Genomic DNA, 17,586 nt, shown 5'->3' with positions numbered 1-17,586 from the left:
TTCAAATAACAATCCTTTATGTAGTATCCATGTATGTAGTTTCATAACAAAGAAAAACTCTTGCTTTTCTATTACCCAACATGATTTGATTTTAAAATCGCAAGTAATTATATATATACCTCGATGAACGAGAAAAAAAAGAAAAAAAAAGAAAAAAAGATGCTGTGTGACCAGGCATAGTTGATGGGAGAGAGCAGAGAGAGCACCAACGATTGCTACACAAGCAAAAAACAACACTTGATCCGCGGATGCTGCCCCGAGAATGTTTGAAAGTGGAAAAATGGTTGCGACCAAACGAGTAGATTCATCAATACGCCGTGGGCATATCACAACGGTTTAACCATGAATATTTTGTGCAGTTACGACTTTCAAAGTGCTAGTAAAATATACAACTATTTTATCTAGCTTTAGTTCCAGTCAAGCTGTTGTAACTGCAAATTGTATCCAACCGTTGCTTTCTCACGCCCCCAATCAGGGATTATAGAAGAGCAATTACTGCTTGGGAGAAAGAGAGAGCAAACAAATGAAAGTTTTTTATTCTTTTGTGGTGCTGGGGCATCCACATTGGTCAAACACAATGCTCTTTTTGTATACTTTTTGAGTGCATGGATGGACATCAAATATTGTGTGAACATGTGTATTTTATTTTCACAGTAATAACCTTGCATTCTGACTCGTCCAAACAAGCTTCCCAAATCACAATCATAATCAGGGCAAAAAAAAAAAAAAAAAAAAAAAAAAAGCTTAAAAAAAACTCGAACTACAATGAAGAACTTCTTTCTTCTCTCATCTTCCCTTCCCATAACTTCATCGCCTTCATTCGTTTAACACGACCCAGCCTAGCAGCACAAACGGAATTGTCGACTTGTCTGATCCAGGTTCAGGAATTATCATACTCTAAGACATAAGGATACAATTATATAAATATATACACGATGCCATCCACCACACTCATCGCTGTGAGTGCTCTTGCAGCCATTGTCAGTGTTGCAGTCTATTTGCCTAGTAAGTGAAAAAAAAAAAAAAAAAAAAAAAAAAAAAGTAAATGAAGTAATGTGAATTAGTTTATGCAATAACAAAAGAAATGAACTTGTGCACCTAATTCAGATTCCTTGAATGTCTTTTTTTTTTTTTTTTTTTTTGCTTCTATATCTATCTCGGGACTCGTTGATTTAAATAGTGCAAAGGACTAAATCGTTACTCGAAGGGCCAGCATTTGTTGAAAACTTTGGTATGGAGCGGTGTCAACGTATTTCCGGTAAGTTGAGAGCATGAACGACAACGAAAAAAAAAAAAAAAAAAAAAAAAAAAAGAAAGCGATGGTGATGGACATAAAAGAGTACACTAGTCGTTATGAGTAGGAGTGAATATCAATGCAGATGGAATCCTCGATCTCGCGCTTTTTTTCCTTTTTGCTGACATTGTGATAATTTCTGATGATTCACATTCCCTATAGGCCCTGCTTACTGTGATGACGTCCGCATTCAACGAAACCTCAACCTTGGATTCTTGGCTTGCGATCCTTCACTGCCTTATCGCAATTTTGCTGCTAGTGTTTTCGATGAATCCAAGATCCAAGAGAATGGCGCACTCTGGTTATATGATCTTAATAAGGTATCGATTCGCTAATCAGTATTTGTTGTCTGTACTTATTTTATCTAAAATATCCTTTATGGTACTCATAACCACTATTTGATATCTCTTTATTGGCACTAGCCAGGAACATCTGCAGAAAAACTTTCCATCAAGGGATTTGACGGGCCCTTTCATCCGAGCGGTATCACTTTTGCACCCACATCAGAAGACGGTACCCCCGCTCGTGTGGTTATCTTGGTTGTGAATCATGTTCCTCTGGAGGTTCCTCGTGTCGAGGTGCTTTATTATTATCCCGCACGTAAAAGTCTTGTCTACAAAAAGACCATTTCAAGCGAGCATTTTTTCGCTGCCAACAAGATTGCAGCCTCAAGTTCGCCTACGGTCCATCAGTACGATGATACTCCTTCGTTCCATATCGTAAACGACCACGGTTACAACATCACGGATTGGAAGCGTGAATATGAAGAAAAGTACAACCTTCCTGCATCTTCACTCGTATACTATAACGCTCGTGCAGATAAGGCACAGGAGGTTGGATGGCGTCTTCAGATGCCTACTGGATTGGTTTCTTCACATGACGTCGACTCTGTGTGGATTGCACAAGGCAAGAGTGGGACGATCGACCTTTACAAATCTCATACTTTCTCTGCAGAGCATCAAGAGCAAAAAATTTTGAGTGCGGATACTCGCCAGCCCATCACTATTACGTGGCCTGGTATGCTTAACGAGGAGGTCATGCACACCAAGGTCGTAAATGTTGGAGTTGATTATGAGCAGGAAACCAAGACGTTGGTCACGGTCTCGCACCCCAAATGGAATAACTATTTGCAGGTTGCAAAGGATAAACTACAAAACAAGGATGTAAATCCCTCTGTGAAGGCTGGTCTAATCATCTCCCGTGGCAACAAATACCCTGTTCGCGTAGGTGAGACGCGTCCCAAACCTCGTAAGGACGTGGTATTTGATCCCGAAGAGAGACCCCGCAAATACAAGTACCAACTCTTCCTTGAGCCCGTGATCAGTCACGATGGATCGGAGTTTGGATCACCTTCAGCCATCGCCGTCGCTAACAACCGCGTCTTGGTCTCGAGCCACTATGAGCAGGGATTTTTGGATTGCAACATCGCCCCATAGTTAAAAAAATCACCTAATACAAATGTGTAATAATAGCCATGTCAAATGCTTTCCTAATAATAATATGTAATGAAAGGTGAAGGCATGGTAAAAAAATCGATGACGCCTGCCTCAAACAAACAAGCATGGGTGTCCTTTGTCATTAAAGAAGAATGCCATGCGTCTGCGGAAAAAGCTCATGTAATTGATTTTTTCTATGTTGGACAAAAAAAGAGAGCTTCGTGCTACACACGACACGATGGATTGGGATGATCCCTTTCTGTTAGACTCGTTTCTAAACGTTTTCGCCGTCTTTTATTCTTCCAAGCTCCCAACTCAACTTTTTTTTTTCTCCTGCTATCCGAGCCGCTTTTCTTTTCTTTTCTTTTTTTTTTTTTTTTTCTTTTTGCCACCAAGCCCATTCAACCAACCTTATACATCCTTTTCTTTACCGACCTATCATTTTAAAAGAGTGCAATTTTGTACCCACTCCATTTGACTTTTCCTTTTTTTTTCCATCACATCATCATCTACCAATGCCACGATCTACTGCTCCGCTAGATGAGACACCACCCGCTAGTCCAAGTGTTGCGGCAGGTCTGCCATTGAGGTTAGAAGAAATAAAAAAAAAAAAAAAAAAAAAAAAAAAAAAAGTTGAGATGCCAGTGCGTCATTAAGTATGGGAAGTTGTTGCATTTTTTTTTTCAGGAATGCGGTCGAGGATGCGATCGAATTAGAATTTTTTTTTTTTTTTTTTTTATAATTTAATCTAAAGATGGACAATGGGGTAGACAAAGGCAACTACAGAGTGCAAAGATAGTAAAAAAGAGAAAGAAAGAAAGAAAGAGAGAGAGAGAAAGAGAAAGAGAATGATCTTGTAATGGACAGTGCATCAGTATCCAAAAGAAAAAAAAAAAAAAAAATCGCTGTTCCTTTTCTACATTTTATCACCATACAATTGTTCTTTCAAAGTTTCATTCACATCCACCGTGCTACTTGAATGCATGACATTGAACTGACAAACTAATTGATTTTATTCTTTGCTTGGACTATTTCACTCGCAACTTTCCATTTTGTTTTACATTTATTAAAACAATAACAATAACAACAATAACAACGACAACGACAAAAAGGTCCAGGGTCCAGTCACCTCCACTCATCACAGCAAGAAGTTCAGGGAGCTCTCGTGCCAACATTAGTCAAGAATACCAACAACAAGGCTCTCCACCACCCTTTCCCTCAAGATCATCATCACGCCATCAACCACAACAGGCTTCACAGCGTTCGCCTTCTTCACCTTCATCAGCGCAAATACAAATTCCAGGATTAACAACAGCCACGGCTACAATTACAAGTACTACCTCCACTTCTGCAGCAGCGCCTCCAGGAGCGGACACGAGCAGTAATAGCATCGGTAGCTCACACAGCTATACTAGCTTCAATAGTACGATGACACGAGAAGGAGCCATCATCAGCAACAGCATTCTCAACAACGCTGTCAATCAGAGTATTCTTGCCAATACCAACAATAATAGTAGTGGCGGAAGTGGCGGAGGTCTAAATAGCAACAATAGCTTTTTTACTGTCAAACACAGTCGTGGTCTTTCCACGGGCACCATGTCAGCGCTCGCAAGCCCCACCTCAGGGCAATCTTACCAGCAGCAACAACAGCCTCAACAATTACAATATGCTCAAAGTGCAAACTCTTCACCTGCTTCTTCCACCTCGATCAGTCGCCCACTCATGAGTACTCAAAGGCAACATCCAACATCCCCATCACCCTCCTCACACAACGCTAATCAATCCTTACCATCACACATGAACACATCCTTCTCATCCGTTGGCTCTGGTGAGGCCATTGTCCCTAACATGGGCGGAGCCAGTAACGGCACATCCTCGGCCTCAGAGAACACCAATAACTATCCTGATGGTCAAGCTATTCCTGGGCCAGATCCTGCGATTTTTTCAAGTGGAAAAGTAGCTACTTCTAGTTCACATCCGGATTCCACAAGGGTCACCAACACTGGTGCTTCTGCATCTGCACCTACACCTGCGCCAATACCAGCACCAGCATCAGGAGCAGGGGCAGGGTCAGGGTCAGGGTCAGGGTCAGGGTCAGGGTCAGCTGGCAACACACATAATCACAATGCCACTGCGTCATCCTCATCCTCATCCTCTACCCGTCAACATAACCATCCCCATAGCCACCATCAAACACAGACCTCAAGTAACCATCATGGGTCGGGATCACATTCATCCTCTTCAAGGAAGCATAGAAACAAAGGAGAGAACCAGTCGGCTAATGCATCTAGACCTAGCATGACTGTACCGCCCGCACCAACACCGGCAATGTACTGGTCAAGGGCTCGAGTTCATGGACAGATCCCACCAAAGGAACTTCGTGCGCAAACAGTCAATCTTGTAGGGGAATCTGTGTATATCTTTGGAGGATGCGATACCAAGAATTGCTTCAACACTTTGTATATTTTCGATGCTGGTAAGTACCGTGGAATGAATTCCAGTAATGTTATTGATGGTAAACCTCTTGTTTTATACATATAATATTTTAATATTATATATTATATATTTTATTTGACAAATATCTTGAAACAATTAGATACAATGCACTGGTCCCAACCAAAGACCTATGGATCGATCCCACCACCATGTCGTGCTCATTCATCGACTTTAGTGGATAATAAGCGACTATATGTCTTTGGGGGTGGAGACGGTCCACATTATTTTAACGAGTTGTATATGCTGGACACAGGTACGTGAAACTTTTTTATTTTATTTTATTTTATTTTATTTTATTTTTCAATTGCAAACCCTGCTACGCTTTTTTAGTTTAGCCTATTGTTTCAATCTGAGGCATGCGACTTTGACCAAAGGGGAAGAGGTTCCATTTGCTCATTTTTATTATTATTATTGTTATTATTATCTTTTTCTTTATAGACACATTGACTTGGACGAACCCGCAGACGACAGGAGATAAACCATGTCGTCGTCGAGCTCATACAACATGTGTGTATAACAACTGTATTTATGTCTTTGGTGGAGGAGATGGAGTGCAAGCACTGAATGATATATACAAATTGGATTTGGCCGAGATGAGGTGGAGTGAGGTGAAGACAACAGGACAAATCCCGATTGCTCGAGGTTACCATACTAGTAACCTTATAAAGTCACAGTTCATTGTATATGGAGGAAGCGATGGTCACGAGTGCTTTGCTGATGTACATGTGCTTGATCTTGGTAAGTGAGAGTAGTGAGAGGAAAAAAAAAAAAAAAAAAAAAAAAAAAAAAAGGGTTGAATGAATGAATGAACCAATGAATAGAGAATACTTTTGGACTAACTATCTATTGATCCTGAATGATCATGATGAATATAGACACAAAGGAATGGGTCAAGGTTGAAATCAATCGACAATTACCTCGGCTATCGCATACGTCCACGCAAGTAGGCTCATATTTGTTTGTCATCGGAGGACATGACGGAAACCGGTACTCTTGCGATGTCGTGATGCTCAACTTGGGTAAGCCGAGAGAAGGGATATTGGTTGAGAATGCAAGACTGCATGGATTGTAATAGGCTGCATGAACTACATGAACTACAATAGTTTGCAGCAGCTTATTGAGAGGGAAAGGGGAAAGGAGGGGGGGGGATGCAAGGTAGTATATATAAATAATGGAGATATTTTATATTTTAACCTTCCTTATATCCATGTTGGAACAATTTTTTTTTTTCCTTTTCCTTTAGTGACATGGTCTTGGGAGACTCGCAAGATTTTCGGGATTCCACCTGCAGGTCGGGGATACCATGCTTCATTGCTGTATGACTCTAGGTTATTTGTGTTTGGTGGCTATGATGGTCAAACTGTCTTTGATGATATTTACATCTTGGACCTCAGTACTTGTGCATACTTGCCCCAGATCACGGACTTTCAGGTGAGGTTGCAGATACCTAGGAAAAATCTTTTTAAAAAAAAAAAAAAAAAAAAAGTATATTTCAAATCTTTTAACAAATCGACACCTTTTTTTTTAAAAAAAAAAAAAAAAAAAAATGAGTTAGATTTTACTTCGCCGTACTGATCAGGAGGAAGAAGAAGTAGAATATGAACAGGCCTCGCAAATGATACAACAAATGCAACTGAATCATTAAGGAAGAAAGACTTTTGTAATAGGGAGGACAAGGATTTTTTTTTTTAATCATTGCCATGAAAAAGACTCTTTCTTTATTCATATCAGGTTCAGACTGATATTGACCCCTACACCCTTCCATAGACTATGAAAATATATTCAATATTAAAGGTATATGTCTAACAAAGAAAGGAAAAGAAAAAAGAAAAAGTCAGTGATGAGAGATGGATGAGAGATGATTGATGAATGATGTGCATGGGCCTTCTGCGGCAATAATAATAATAATAATAACAATAATAAAAAAGGGTAACAAGCTCCTGCAGAGTCGTGTTTTCCAAATGAGAAATGTGATAAACAAAAACAAAGAAACTTGGTGTAATGAAGAGAGGTTTAGGTTTGTTGACGATGGGGGGACAGGGCCATGCAAAGATCAAACAACAGTTGGGCGAAATTTCTTTGAGATATTAGAGAGATTTTAGCCGAACACCAAAAGATTTTTCATTTTAATTTTATTTTCTTCAAGAACTATAAACCTCGGAGAAGAGTAAAGAAAAGAAAAAAAAAAGAATGTGCGCAGATTAGCTGTCTGTTTGATTGAAGGCATATTTTTAATAGTTTTTTAGTTTTCTAGTTTATTTAGATTTTTTAGTTTCTAGCTCCATTACATATATATTTATATAATATTATACAATATGTGTATTATATATATATATATACTATATATGTATGTATATATGTATACATATAGCGAGAGCATCTTTTTATTGAACTGTACAGTCTGTACATGTACATGTAGACACGATGGAAGGGAGAAGCAAGCGGAAACATGGTTTACATAAACCAAAGTTGCACCCTGTTTATTTATTTATGTTCATGTTCTGTTTATGCTCAAAAAACCTACAAAGAGATCGGATTAATACATAAAAAAGAAAAGTGGAGCATTTTTTTTTTTTTTAAAGTACAGCGATCAACAGGATAAAGGATCACCAATAAAGTGTATATATATATATAAAAAATAAATAAATAAAAAAAAAAAAAAACTTTAGAGCGGAAGAAAAGAAAAGAAAAGAAAAAAAAAGGCGTGTCGAGGCCACGTTTTGAATTTGGAGAGCGCTTACTTTTTTTAAAATGTTCATGTAAAAAGAAGTTAAGGCAAAGTACATGTAGAGTGAGGAAAAAAAAAAAAAAAATTAGAAAGAGAGAAAGAGAGAAAGAAAAGACATGTGTTCGTGGAAAGATGTTTACATGTTCATTCTGCTATACGATTACACAGGCCCTGATGGATTTACATCGGACTTAAAAAAAAAAAAAAAAAAAAAAAGTTCAGGAACACATGTGGATGTATCAATTCTTTAATAAATTTTGTTTATATTTAAAACCCATGGATTTGGAAATCATTGAGCACAATTGAAAAAGAGCTTGACACAATCGTCCTGACAATTCTCTACTCGATTGCATTGAGCATTCTGTTATACAGATTCATGTATGCATTAGAACATTAGAATAATAAGAAAGACATTTATATATATATCTATCTATCTATATTACTACAGGTATAATACCTATACACGTTTTGGACAATGATGTAGAATAGCATGTGTACAGCAAATTCTAGTCAAGTCAAGGTGCTCTCTCTTTCTCTTTTTTTTTTTCTCATTCTCGTCCTCGATTTTTCTTTCTCCTTCTTTTTCTCGATTCATTGTTCCTCAAAGGGAAAACACTGATGACGTGAACTAAAATTAAAGAAAAAAAAAAAAAAAAAAAAAAAAAAAAAAAAGGCAAAGACGATTACAAGAGTACAAGAATAAAACTGTCTCTCTCTCCTTAAACATGTGCAACATTGATATTCATATTCCCCCTTGCTTCTCCCTAAAAATTATGAAATGAACTACGCGCGAAATTCTATTGATGGACACGATAGACATGAAGCCACCATTTGTAATCAAGCCGTTATTGAAGGCTTTTTTTCAAATTATCAATTAAAAAAAAAAAAAAAAAAAAAAAAAAAAAAGGGGGGGGGAAGGGAGGACGGAAGAAAAGAAGAACTTCGATCGTTGTTGTTTTTTTAAAAATATTGTTTTTCCTCGGTTTATCGGTCTATCAGCGATTGGCCAAGACAAGACTTTCACATTGTCGATGTTGCGTTGGCGATGCTTGTTAATGTCTTTTTTTTTCCCTTAATTTATTTCATTACAATTAAAGAAAGCAAGACACAATGTATGAGGACAAAGAGAGAATGAATAAGCAAAAAGAAAAAAAAAAAGGTCAAAGGGTGAGTGAAGTGACTATGGTCTAGCACACAAAAATAGAAAACTGCTGAGTGTAATTCTCCTAAATGCAAAATGCAGTTTTTTTTAATATTAAAAAAAAAAACATAAACTATATTTTTCTTTATACCCTTTCTACCCTTTTCACTTTTTTTTTTTTTTTCGCTTCTTCGCTTTTTTACTTTTTCGTTCTCATTTTCATTTTTTTTTTTTTTTTTTTTCTTTTGATCTCTTCTTGTGTTTTACTACGTTCTTTTTCCTGTCCATCCCCATTGAAACAATCGAGCATCACTCCTCCTTTTATTTTAAAAAGATCTTTCTCTTTTGCTCACGTCTCGTCTCACACATCTCACACATCTCATACATCTCACTCACGTTTTCACGATTTCATACGATTTTAAGACATTCCAACGATTCAACATCTCACTTTTTTTTTATTGTCCCAATTGCCCAGCCCCCCCTTCCAACGTCTTTTCTCTTTTCAATTCTGATATTGACATTAACATTAACATTAACATTAATATCGCTACAAAGGGTCTTTCCACTTTGCCCTTATTCCCTATCCTAATCCCTCACCCCTCCCCTTCCCTCTCCTCCTTTGACCTCCTCATCTTTGACACGCTCACGACCAAAAGAGGAGATTTCCGCTGTATTATATTAAACAATCAACTTCGTCATGGGAAACGGGACAAGCAGAGATCAGGAAGATATCTTTAACAATGAAGGCAAGGATCAGGCAGTGATGCAGCAACAAAAAAAAAAAAAAAAAAAAGTTTTTTTTTTTTTTTGATCTTAATGACATTATAAACATCCATCTAATGTTGCCATTCCATTACCAAAAAACACATGTATATAGTTAACCTCTTCCAATTCAAACTACTCAGGGTCATTGGCCGAGGATCGTTTGGCAAGGTAATTTGAATGAGTTATGCATTGCATTACAATGGTGGCAAAATGAATATAAAAAATAGAAATTGACGGACAAAGATAGGATCAGCATACATGTAACATGTACTATCTTACAATCATCACGAAAAAAAAAAAAAAAAGAGATTAAAAACTCTTCGTTCCCGCCCCTTTAGAAACCGTCTTTTTCATTTACAACACATTCCTTTTTATCTTTCTCTTTCTCTATCTCTCTCGTACAACCTAATAACATACACACCTCTATGTATATGTATTTATATATATATATACCTTTTAAAAAAAAAAAAAAAAAAAAAAACTGCATTCCAGTAACTGTTGTGAGCTCTCGTGAGTTGGGTTGGAGGAAGGGAGAAGGGCGTGTGGTGTGGGATTTGTATCAAAAAAGCAACCTTAAATCGTGCGACAGGGAAAGGAGATACTTTGCCAAACAAAACTTTCTTTCCTCTCTTTGGCAACAAGCTACCCATCCGGACTTTTTTTTCCCTCTCTTTTCCTTTTTATTTTTTTTTCTTTATTTATTGTTTTTGTTCAGTCGGCGTAAATGGAACCATTGGTTACAGGACAGAGAGTAATTACAACATATGCTAGTTGCGGAAACAGGGGGAACAGGACAGGGGATAAAGGGACAGGGAGAGATGGAAAAGGAAAAGATAGCTTATTCCCATCCCCCCTCTTCCTTCCTTCATCTGATTGGACTGGGTTGACAAGGAAGAAATAACACGCTTGTTCACCATCGAATATTTTTACTATTCTGTCTAATTTTTTTTTTATTTGCACACGGATCCATTTTCCGTCATGACGTAAAAAAAAAAAAAAAAAAAAAAAAAAGAAAGAAAGAGCATTGGAGCTGAACATCCCCTGTCTCCTCCACTCGCGTTTCTCTTCTATGTTTATATTTATATTTCTAAAACTAAATCGTTCCTGTTGCTTCAAAAACAATTTAGGTCCGCATGGTAGAGAGGCGAGAGACAGGGAAGATCTATGCACTCAAATACATATCAAAGTCCCAGGTTATAAAGATGGATGCCGTCAGGAACGTATTGCGCGAACGGCAGATCTTAGAGACACTAGATCATGCCTTTGTAGTCAATATGCGTTTTGCATTCCAGGACGATGAATACATGTATATGTGTATGGATCTAATGTAAGTCGTCGTTCTACTATCCTATCTTTGGTGTAAAAAAAAAAAAAAAAAAAAAAAAAAAGTCTATCATTGTAAAAAACTATAAACATTGTCATCCTAAGAAAGCTTTCTTTTACAATACAATTCTAAAAAAAAAAAAAAAAAAAAAAAAAAAAAACAGGATGGGAGGCGATCTGCGGTTCCATTTGAATAGGCAACAATTTGGTGAGGATGTGGTTCGGTTTTGGATTGCAGAACTCTGTTCAGCCATTACACACCTTCACTCTTTAGGGATTGTACATCGAGATATAAAACCCGACAATGTTCTTTTGGACGAAAAGGGACATGCTCACCTGACCGATTTCAACATTGGATGTAAACTTACCCCTCAGAAACCCTTCTTGACTTCACAATCAGGAACAGCAGCCTATATGGCCCCAGAAGTGTTTACAGCATCCGGATATGGAACGAGTGTTGATTGGTGGGCCCTCGGCGTGTTGTTTTATGAGGCCATTTACAGCAAACGACCCTTTCAGACTGATAGTGTTAATCAACTCAAGAAGGCTATCCCAACTCAACAGATAGAATATCCCGAAAAGGATGGACTCTCACAGGAGTGTATCTCGGCCATGCGTGGAGTAAGTTTCTTTTTTTTTTTAAAAAAAAAAAAAAAAACAAAAAGTCTAATGCTCTTATACTAAAAAAATATACTCTTTTTTTTTTTTTTTTTTTTTTTTTTTTTTTTTGGTCATGATACAACCTTTCTACAAAACCAGTTTCTTACAAGAGATGTCAAGGAGAGATTGGGCATCAAAGGTGGAATGGATGCAATTCGACAACATCCTTTTTTCCTAGCTGGAGCATATCAAGGAAACCCCGATAACTGGTGGTATATGCTAGAGTCAAAGCAGTTGACACCAAAATTCCAGCCTTCATCAGAATATAACAACTTTGATGCCACTTACGATCTAGAAGAGCTGCTGCTGGACGATGAACCTCTGACCTATAGATCCACTCGCAAGAGAGCACAGAGGATGCAGAAGGAAAAGGACAAGGCATTGAAGGAAGAGAATGCGCGGTTGAAGGCAGAACATGAGGCTGCAATTGCGGCTGCAGATTTGGCGATGCAGGCTATGGCTGTCTCTGCAGACGAATACAATAGCCATCACCTCAGTCACTACAACAATAATTATAATAACAGTAACAATAATAATAATAATAATAATAGCAACAATAGCTGGGAAAATTCACAGCAATATTACCTGCAGCAGCACCAAGGATCCAAGGACAAAGCTCAAAAGATTGCAAAGAAAAAATCAAAAGTCTTTTTTGGCAGTGGTGGTGGTGGAGGAACGGGAGGACCGGGAGGACCGGGAGGGAAGGACAGTGAGAACAATAGCAATACGAGTAGTGCAAACAGTAGTCATATTCACTTATCGCAACCACTCTCGACATCCCAGCCATACTTGCAATACCAACAACAGCTGCTACAACAGCAGCTGCAGCAACATCACACAGCACAACAACAGACAAGATCACAGCAGCAGTCGATACCCAAAGTTTCTGGAGAAGGATCAGGTAGTGGACGGGGAATGACCATACCAGCATCACCACCGCCGCCATTCCCTATGCCTCCTCCTCCCTCAGCCTCCCGTCAATCAGGTCAATATATTCGCAACCAAGTCCATCACGGCTTTTATAACAACAGTGGGACAAGCAGTAGCAGTGGTAGTGCCCGCCATTATTCACACATGGGTACCTCCTTACCATCGTCACCCATCCAGGGCTACCCATCAAACTCATCCCAATATCATCAACCACAACAACAGCAGCAAAGCTCATCTTATCCATCCAAACCCTCGCTCGAACATCAAGGACTGAACTCCCCTGTCAGTACTGCTGCAGCATCCGGAAGCACCGTTAGCGGATATACTTATCAGATCTCAAACCAACAGAGTAGCCATGGGGTCACTGCCATATATCTGTCCAAGCCCGCGGTCCCATCCTCTACATCTTCGTCTTCACCATCGGGGAAAAGAGGCCATAACCACTCGTCGTCACATAATACTCCTGCTCAGTTTCAACACTTCAAGTCTAAAAAAGCATATTACGATGAGAATGATGTAACAGGAAGAACTTTCCCAGGCCAACCACCGGTGCCGACCTCATCACAGTATCATGCTCAATATCAGCAGCAACAGCAACAGCAACAGCAACAGCAACAGCAACAGTATACATCCACATCGACATCCTCATCCTCGTCCCTTAGTGGTAGTGGCGGCGGAGGAAATCCTTTACCTCATCCGTTGCCAATGCGAGGCACGACACCACTCCAACAACAGCAGCAGCAGCAACAACAACAACAACAACAAAGAATAGGTGGATATCAGCAACAACAACAACTGCCACATTCACCAACATCTCAGCGTCAATCATCTCCTGCACCTATCGCTGCCGTTGCCGCTGCTGCTGCTGCCAATAATAACAAAAGTCCTACTGCTGCGGATGCTGCACCCTTGACACCACCAAGCAACATGTCACGAAAAGAAAAGATTGCATACCAGATGGCGCTGATCGATCGCGAATTCACGACATTTGATTATACAGTTTATGAGAACTATAATGGACTAGTCGATCCTGTGACAATGTCTGTGGGTGACCCACCAGAATGGGTGCGTAGTCGAGATCAGTAAAAAAAAGAGACGCAAAGGTAGTTAATGGCATTATATTTAAGTCTGAAGGATACATGCAAATATTCATGTAGGTATCCGTACAAGGAAGGGAGACAGATTTTTTTTATAGCACTTTTTGATTTTCATTTTCATTTTCATTTCGCTTTATTTTATTTTATTTATTTACAATACTGCTATGAGGAAGAGAAGGTTCATTTAATAAGATGAAGCAGAAGGAGGTATTGGGAGAATGAAAGTCGTAATTACATTAGAATATATTAGATTTTTTAAAAAGTTATTTATTGTACCATAGTGATCTGAAGCCATCATATATATAAATACACTAACGCACAAAACTGAGTGAATGTTTTAGTTGTTTCCTTTTGCTTTTACTTTAATATCCCAACGAGAACTTGCAGCATTACCATGGATGTTGGCTAGCTCTGATCCGCTTGTATAAAAAGCCATGTTCAATAGATACTCTAATACATATATCGTACAGCAACCTTTCTTCTTGATGCAGATATGAAAAGTAAGAGTCATTAGAAATCATATGGCATTTTCGAATTTGACATTGGAAGTATCAGATTTTGTAGGAGCAACGGCGTTGGGCCATATTCTTAAATTTCAGGTCATCAACTTTCCATCTGAAGTCAATACCACGCCTCTTGCTAGCTCTAAAACGAACTGTCTCGAATGATGAAGTAGATGAGCTTATGAGTGTAATGATTGGTAACTAATGCTTACTTTGAGCGAGATTTAGCTAATGAATGAGGAGTGATTAATGTAGCAACCATGGGTGCAACAGCTTGCGTACTTTTATAATCTATTAGAAAAACACGGTAAAAAAAAAATCCTGGCAGGTTGACGGTTTAAGAGATAATATATTTATATATATTTGTGTCGCACAAAAAATAAAATTGGCGTCTGTGCTTTAATTGATGCATAGCTATTTTCTACACCACAGCGCGTTTTTTTTTTTTTTTTTTTTTATTTCCTTCCCTTTTGTCTTTTTGCCCTTCGTCATTCGAGGTGGTCCTGATCTAACGATCTGAGATAAGATATTCCCCACTCCGCTTTGACCTCTTTATTATTGTTACCATTGTTACTGTAACTGCTGTTGTTATTTCGCTCGTTCCAACTAGGCACTTTACCCATTTAACACCCTCTTCGTCCCAAAACTTCATTTTTTTTTACTTTTCCTCACATTCCGCATTCCTGGTCATCCTGATACTATAGTTTTTTTTTTTTTTTTTTTTTTTTTTTTCGTAGATCTCTTTACATATATACATATATAGTTCTCAATTAACCTCCTTTCAAGGTTGCTTTATTCAATCTTGTACTCTTTTTTTTTTTAAAAAAAAAAAAAAAAAAAAAAAAAAAGAAATCATCCTTAAGAAAAAAAAAAAAAAGAAAATGGAAAGAATATCGGCACTACCAAATCCCAATGCAGGTAGAGGCAATCCCAGTAATGGCAACGACAATGAGGACAGGAGTGCAAATGGAAGGGGTCTAAAGGGCCTTTATACCAACAATGACAACAACAACGGCAACTGCCTGAGATCGCCAAAGAACGAGAACAATAAAAACAAATACAGGATTATAAAACATCGGCTCAAATTTTGGAGATTTCATCGCGGATCGACCGAGACAATCGACTCTGCTATTTTGCTCGTGAAGCGCAACTCCAACTTGATTGAACATTTTACTGAAAACAGAAACGGAAATGGAAATGAAAAGGAAAATGAGAGGAAGGAAAAGAAAATGAAAAATGAAAAAGGATTGCCATCATCGACGTATGATGATATTGATGGGCAAGGAAACCGTAGTGGAGAGGCCCGAGCTCAAGAAATAGGTAGAGTGAGAGTGAGGGGAGGAGGAGAGGGCAATGAAGATGAAGAAGAAGAGGAAGAAGGGAAAGTGAATATGCACAAACATAGGATGGATCTGCGAGTTGATCGTGCTGAAGGTGTTTGCACGCTCAAGATTGCCACATCATTAGTGTATGTGAACTTTTTTTTTTTTTTTTTTTTTTTCCTTTTCATTTACTTTATATGTCTGGATATATCCTTAACCTTACGTTCATTGCTTTGAAGCTAATATATGCATCATGTATTTTTGCTTTTCCCTTTCCAACAAGGTGCATGGTCGCGGGGACAGGTACACTGAGTATGCCTTATGCGGTTGCACAATCTGGATGGTTAGGGGTTGTGATCGTTATGTTGGCCTTATTCATGTCCACAACCACTGGAAATATGCTTATCCAATGTCTCTATCTCAACACGTAACGTGTACAATTTTTTTTTTTTGTATCTTGATCTACTCACGAAAAAAAAAAAAAAAAAAAAAAAAAAGTCGCGTATTTTTGAACTAAATTGGCATTAATAATGAACCGACTTGTAAAAAAAAAAAAAAAATAACAGCGATAGGAGGCGTAGTTCATTTCAACAAATTGCACGGGATGCATACGGAAGTATGGGTCATTATATTGCTGTTGGAGCCGTCGGTATCAATCTTTTTGGATGCGCCATCTTGTACATTATCTTGGCTTCAACCCTGATTCACGGCATGGTAGCAAACCCGAACGATCCCAGTGTCCCACCCTCTACTTTTTTCATAGGATGTTCGCTCTTTGTCTGGGTCTGCTTGATTTTCACAAAGTCTATGAAAGAGATTGCCGTTCTCAGGTATTTCGAGTTTTTTTTTTATAAATATTATTTTCTTGGCACGCTAATAAGTCAAGAACACGATTATAAAATATATATAATATATGGATACAAGTCTGATTGGCGCAGGTGCGACAGTTGGGGTTGTTATGATCACTGTAGGAGTCTCTGCAGAGATGGTCATCCATAGAGCCGTAGAAGCTGTTGCAGCGACTCATCAATTCGCTGATTGGTCCAAGGTTCCGCTTTCGTTAGCAACCATGTCTTATGCATATGGTGGGAATGTTGTGTATCCACAAGTGGAACAGACCATGAAACACCCACGAAAATGGTCAACTGCCTTGTGGCTCGCGCTCTCGACCTGCTTTGTGATGTATATCTCGATTGCTGTGGCTGGATATCTTGCATTTGGGAATTTAACCATGAATCCGATCTTGGAGAATCTTCCTCATGGTAAAAAAAAAAAAAAAGTATAAATATGTTTATACTAATGTTCTAAAATCTGACAAACTGAACTTGACTAAACTAGCGTATAAATATATCATTTATACATACGTGCATGAAGGAACATTCCTTGAGCTTTTAATAATTTACTATATATATTATTCTTGTCATTTTTGTCACTATAATTATTAGGCGTATGGTCTACCTTGGCCAATTCACTCATTACTCTACACGTGCTCCTTGCTGCGCCGATTCTCTTGGCTTCATTTGCTGTGATGATCGAGGACTCGATCGCTGCACGTGCCCCTGCCTTTGAACAAGGAACAAAATCCCAACAATTTCTAAAAAGAGCAACTTCCAGGACAATCGTCATCCTCTTCGCGGGATTAGTTGCGTCAGCGCTTCCATATTTTGGCGACCTGATGGATCTGTTGGGAGCCCTCGCAACCTGCCTTTTGGTGTATGTGATGCCTGTCTTGTTCTACTATCGATTAGGAGGGATGAAAAATGTATTCTGGCTGAATCAGATGTGGATATGGTTTATTTTCGTTGTGGGGATGGTCGTCATAGTAGTAGGCACCTATGATGCCACCAAACATCTAATAGAGGATATTCAGCACCATTGAACGCTTCCATCT

At 38.5% G+C, this 17,586-nt stretch overlaps 4 protein-coding genes across 4 annotated transcripts; all 4 read left to right on the top strand.

Annotated features, from left to right (window-relative positions):
• Positions 1-768: 768 nt before the first annotated feature.
• Positions 769-2,831, top strand: BCR41DRAFT_387821 (hypothetical protein). Its single transcript, XM_022027930.1, has 4 exons — positions 769-1,005; positions 1,181-1,258; positions 1,457-1,614; positions 1,717-2,831. The coding sequence occupies exons 1-4, from the start codon at positions 936-938 to the stop codon at positions 2,728-2,730; spliced, it is 1,320 nt and encodes a 439-aa protein (XP_021879698.1). The 5' UTR covers positions 769-935; the 3' UTR covers positions 2,731-2,831.
• A 1,747-nt stretch (positions 2,832-4,578) lies between these two features.
• Positions 4,579-6,801, top strand: BCR41DRAFT_308325 (hypothetical protein; the record flags this gene model as incomplete). Its single annotated transcript, XM_022020908.1, has 5 exons — positions 4,579-5,206; positions 5,327-5,483; positions 5,609-5,964; positions 6,102-6,245; positions 6,470-6,801. The coding sequence occupies 5 exons, from the start codon at positions 4,579-4,581 to the stop codon at positions 6,799-6,801; spliced, it is 1,617 nt and encodes a 538-aa protein (XP_021879697.1).
• A 2,537-nt stretch (positions 6,802-9,338) lies between these two features.
• BCR41DRAFT_357126 (kinase-like domain-containing protein) lies at positions 9,339-14,196 on the top strand. The gene is made up of 5 exons (XM_022024812.1): positions 9,339-9,841; positions 9,973-10,028; positions 10,988-11,187; positions 11,348-11,804; positions 11,943-14,196. Exons 1-5 carry the CDS (start codon positions 9,793-9,795, stop codon positions 13,857-13,859), a joined length of 2,679 nt encoding a protein of 892 aa, XP_021879696.1. The 5' UTR covers positions 9,339-9,792; the 3' UTR covers positions 13,860-14,196.
• A 1,213-nt stretch (positions 14,197-15,409) lies between these two features.
• BCR41DRAFT_357118 (transmembrane amino acid transporter protein-domain-containing protein) lies at positions 15,410-17,582 on the top strand. The gene is made up of 5 exons (XM_022024811.1): positions 15,410-15,841; positions 15,979-16,122; positions 16,262-16,525; positions 16,620-16,957; positions 17,141-17,582. The coding sequence occupies exons 1-5, from the start codon at positions 15,603-15,605 to the stop codon at positions 17,572-17,574; spliced, it is 1,419 nt and encodes a 472-aa protein (XP_021879695.1). The 5' UTR covers positions 15,410-15,602; the 3' UTR covers positions 17,575-17,582.
• The last annotated feature ends 4 nt before the right edge of the window (positions 17,583-17,586 follow it).

This window comes from Lobosporangium transversale, assembly GCF_002105155.1.
Source record: "Lobosporangium transversale strain NRRL 3116 chromosome Unknown BCR41scaffold_28, whole genome shotgun sequence".
NCBI lineage: Eukaryota > Fungi > Mortierellomycota > Mortierellomycetes > Mortierellales > Mortierellaceae > Lobosporangium > Lobosporangium transversale.
This window is presented reverse-complemented; position numbering and strand designations above follow the sequence as displayed.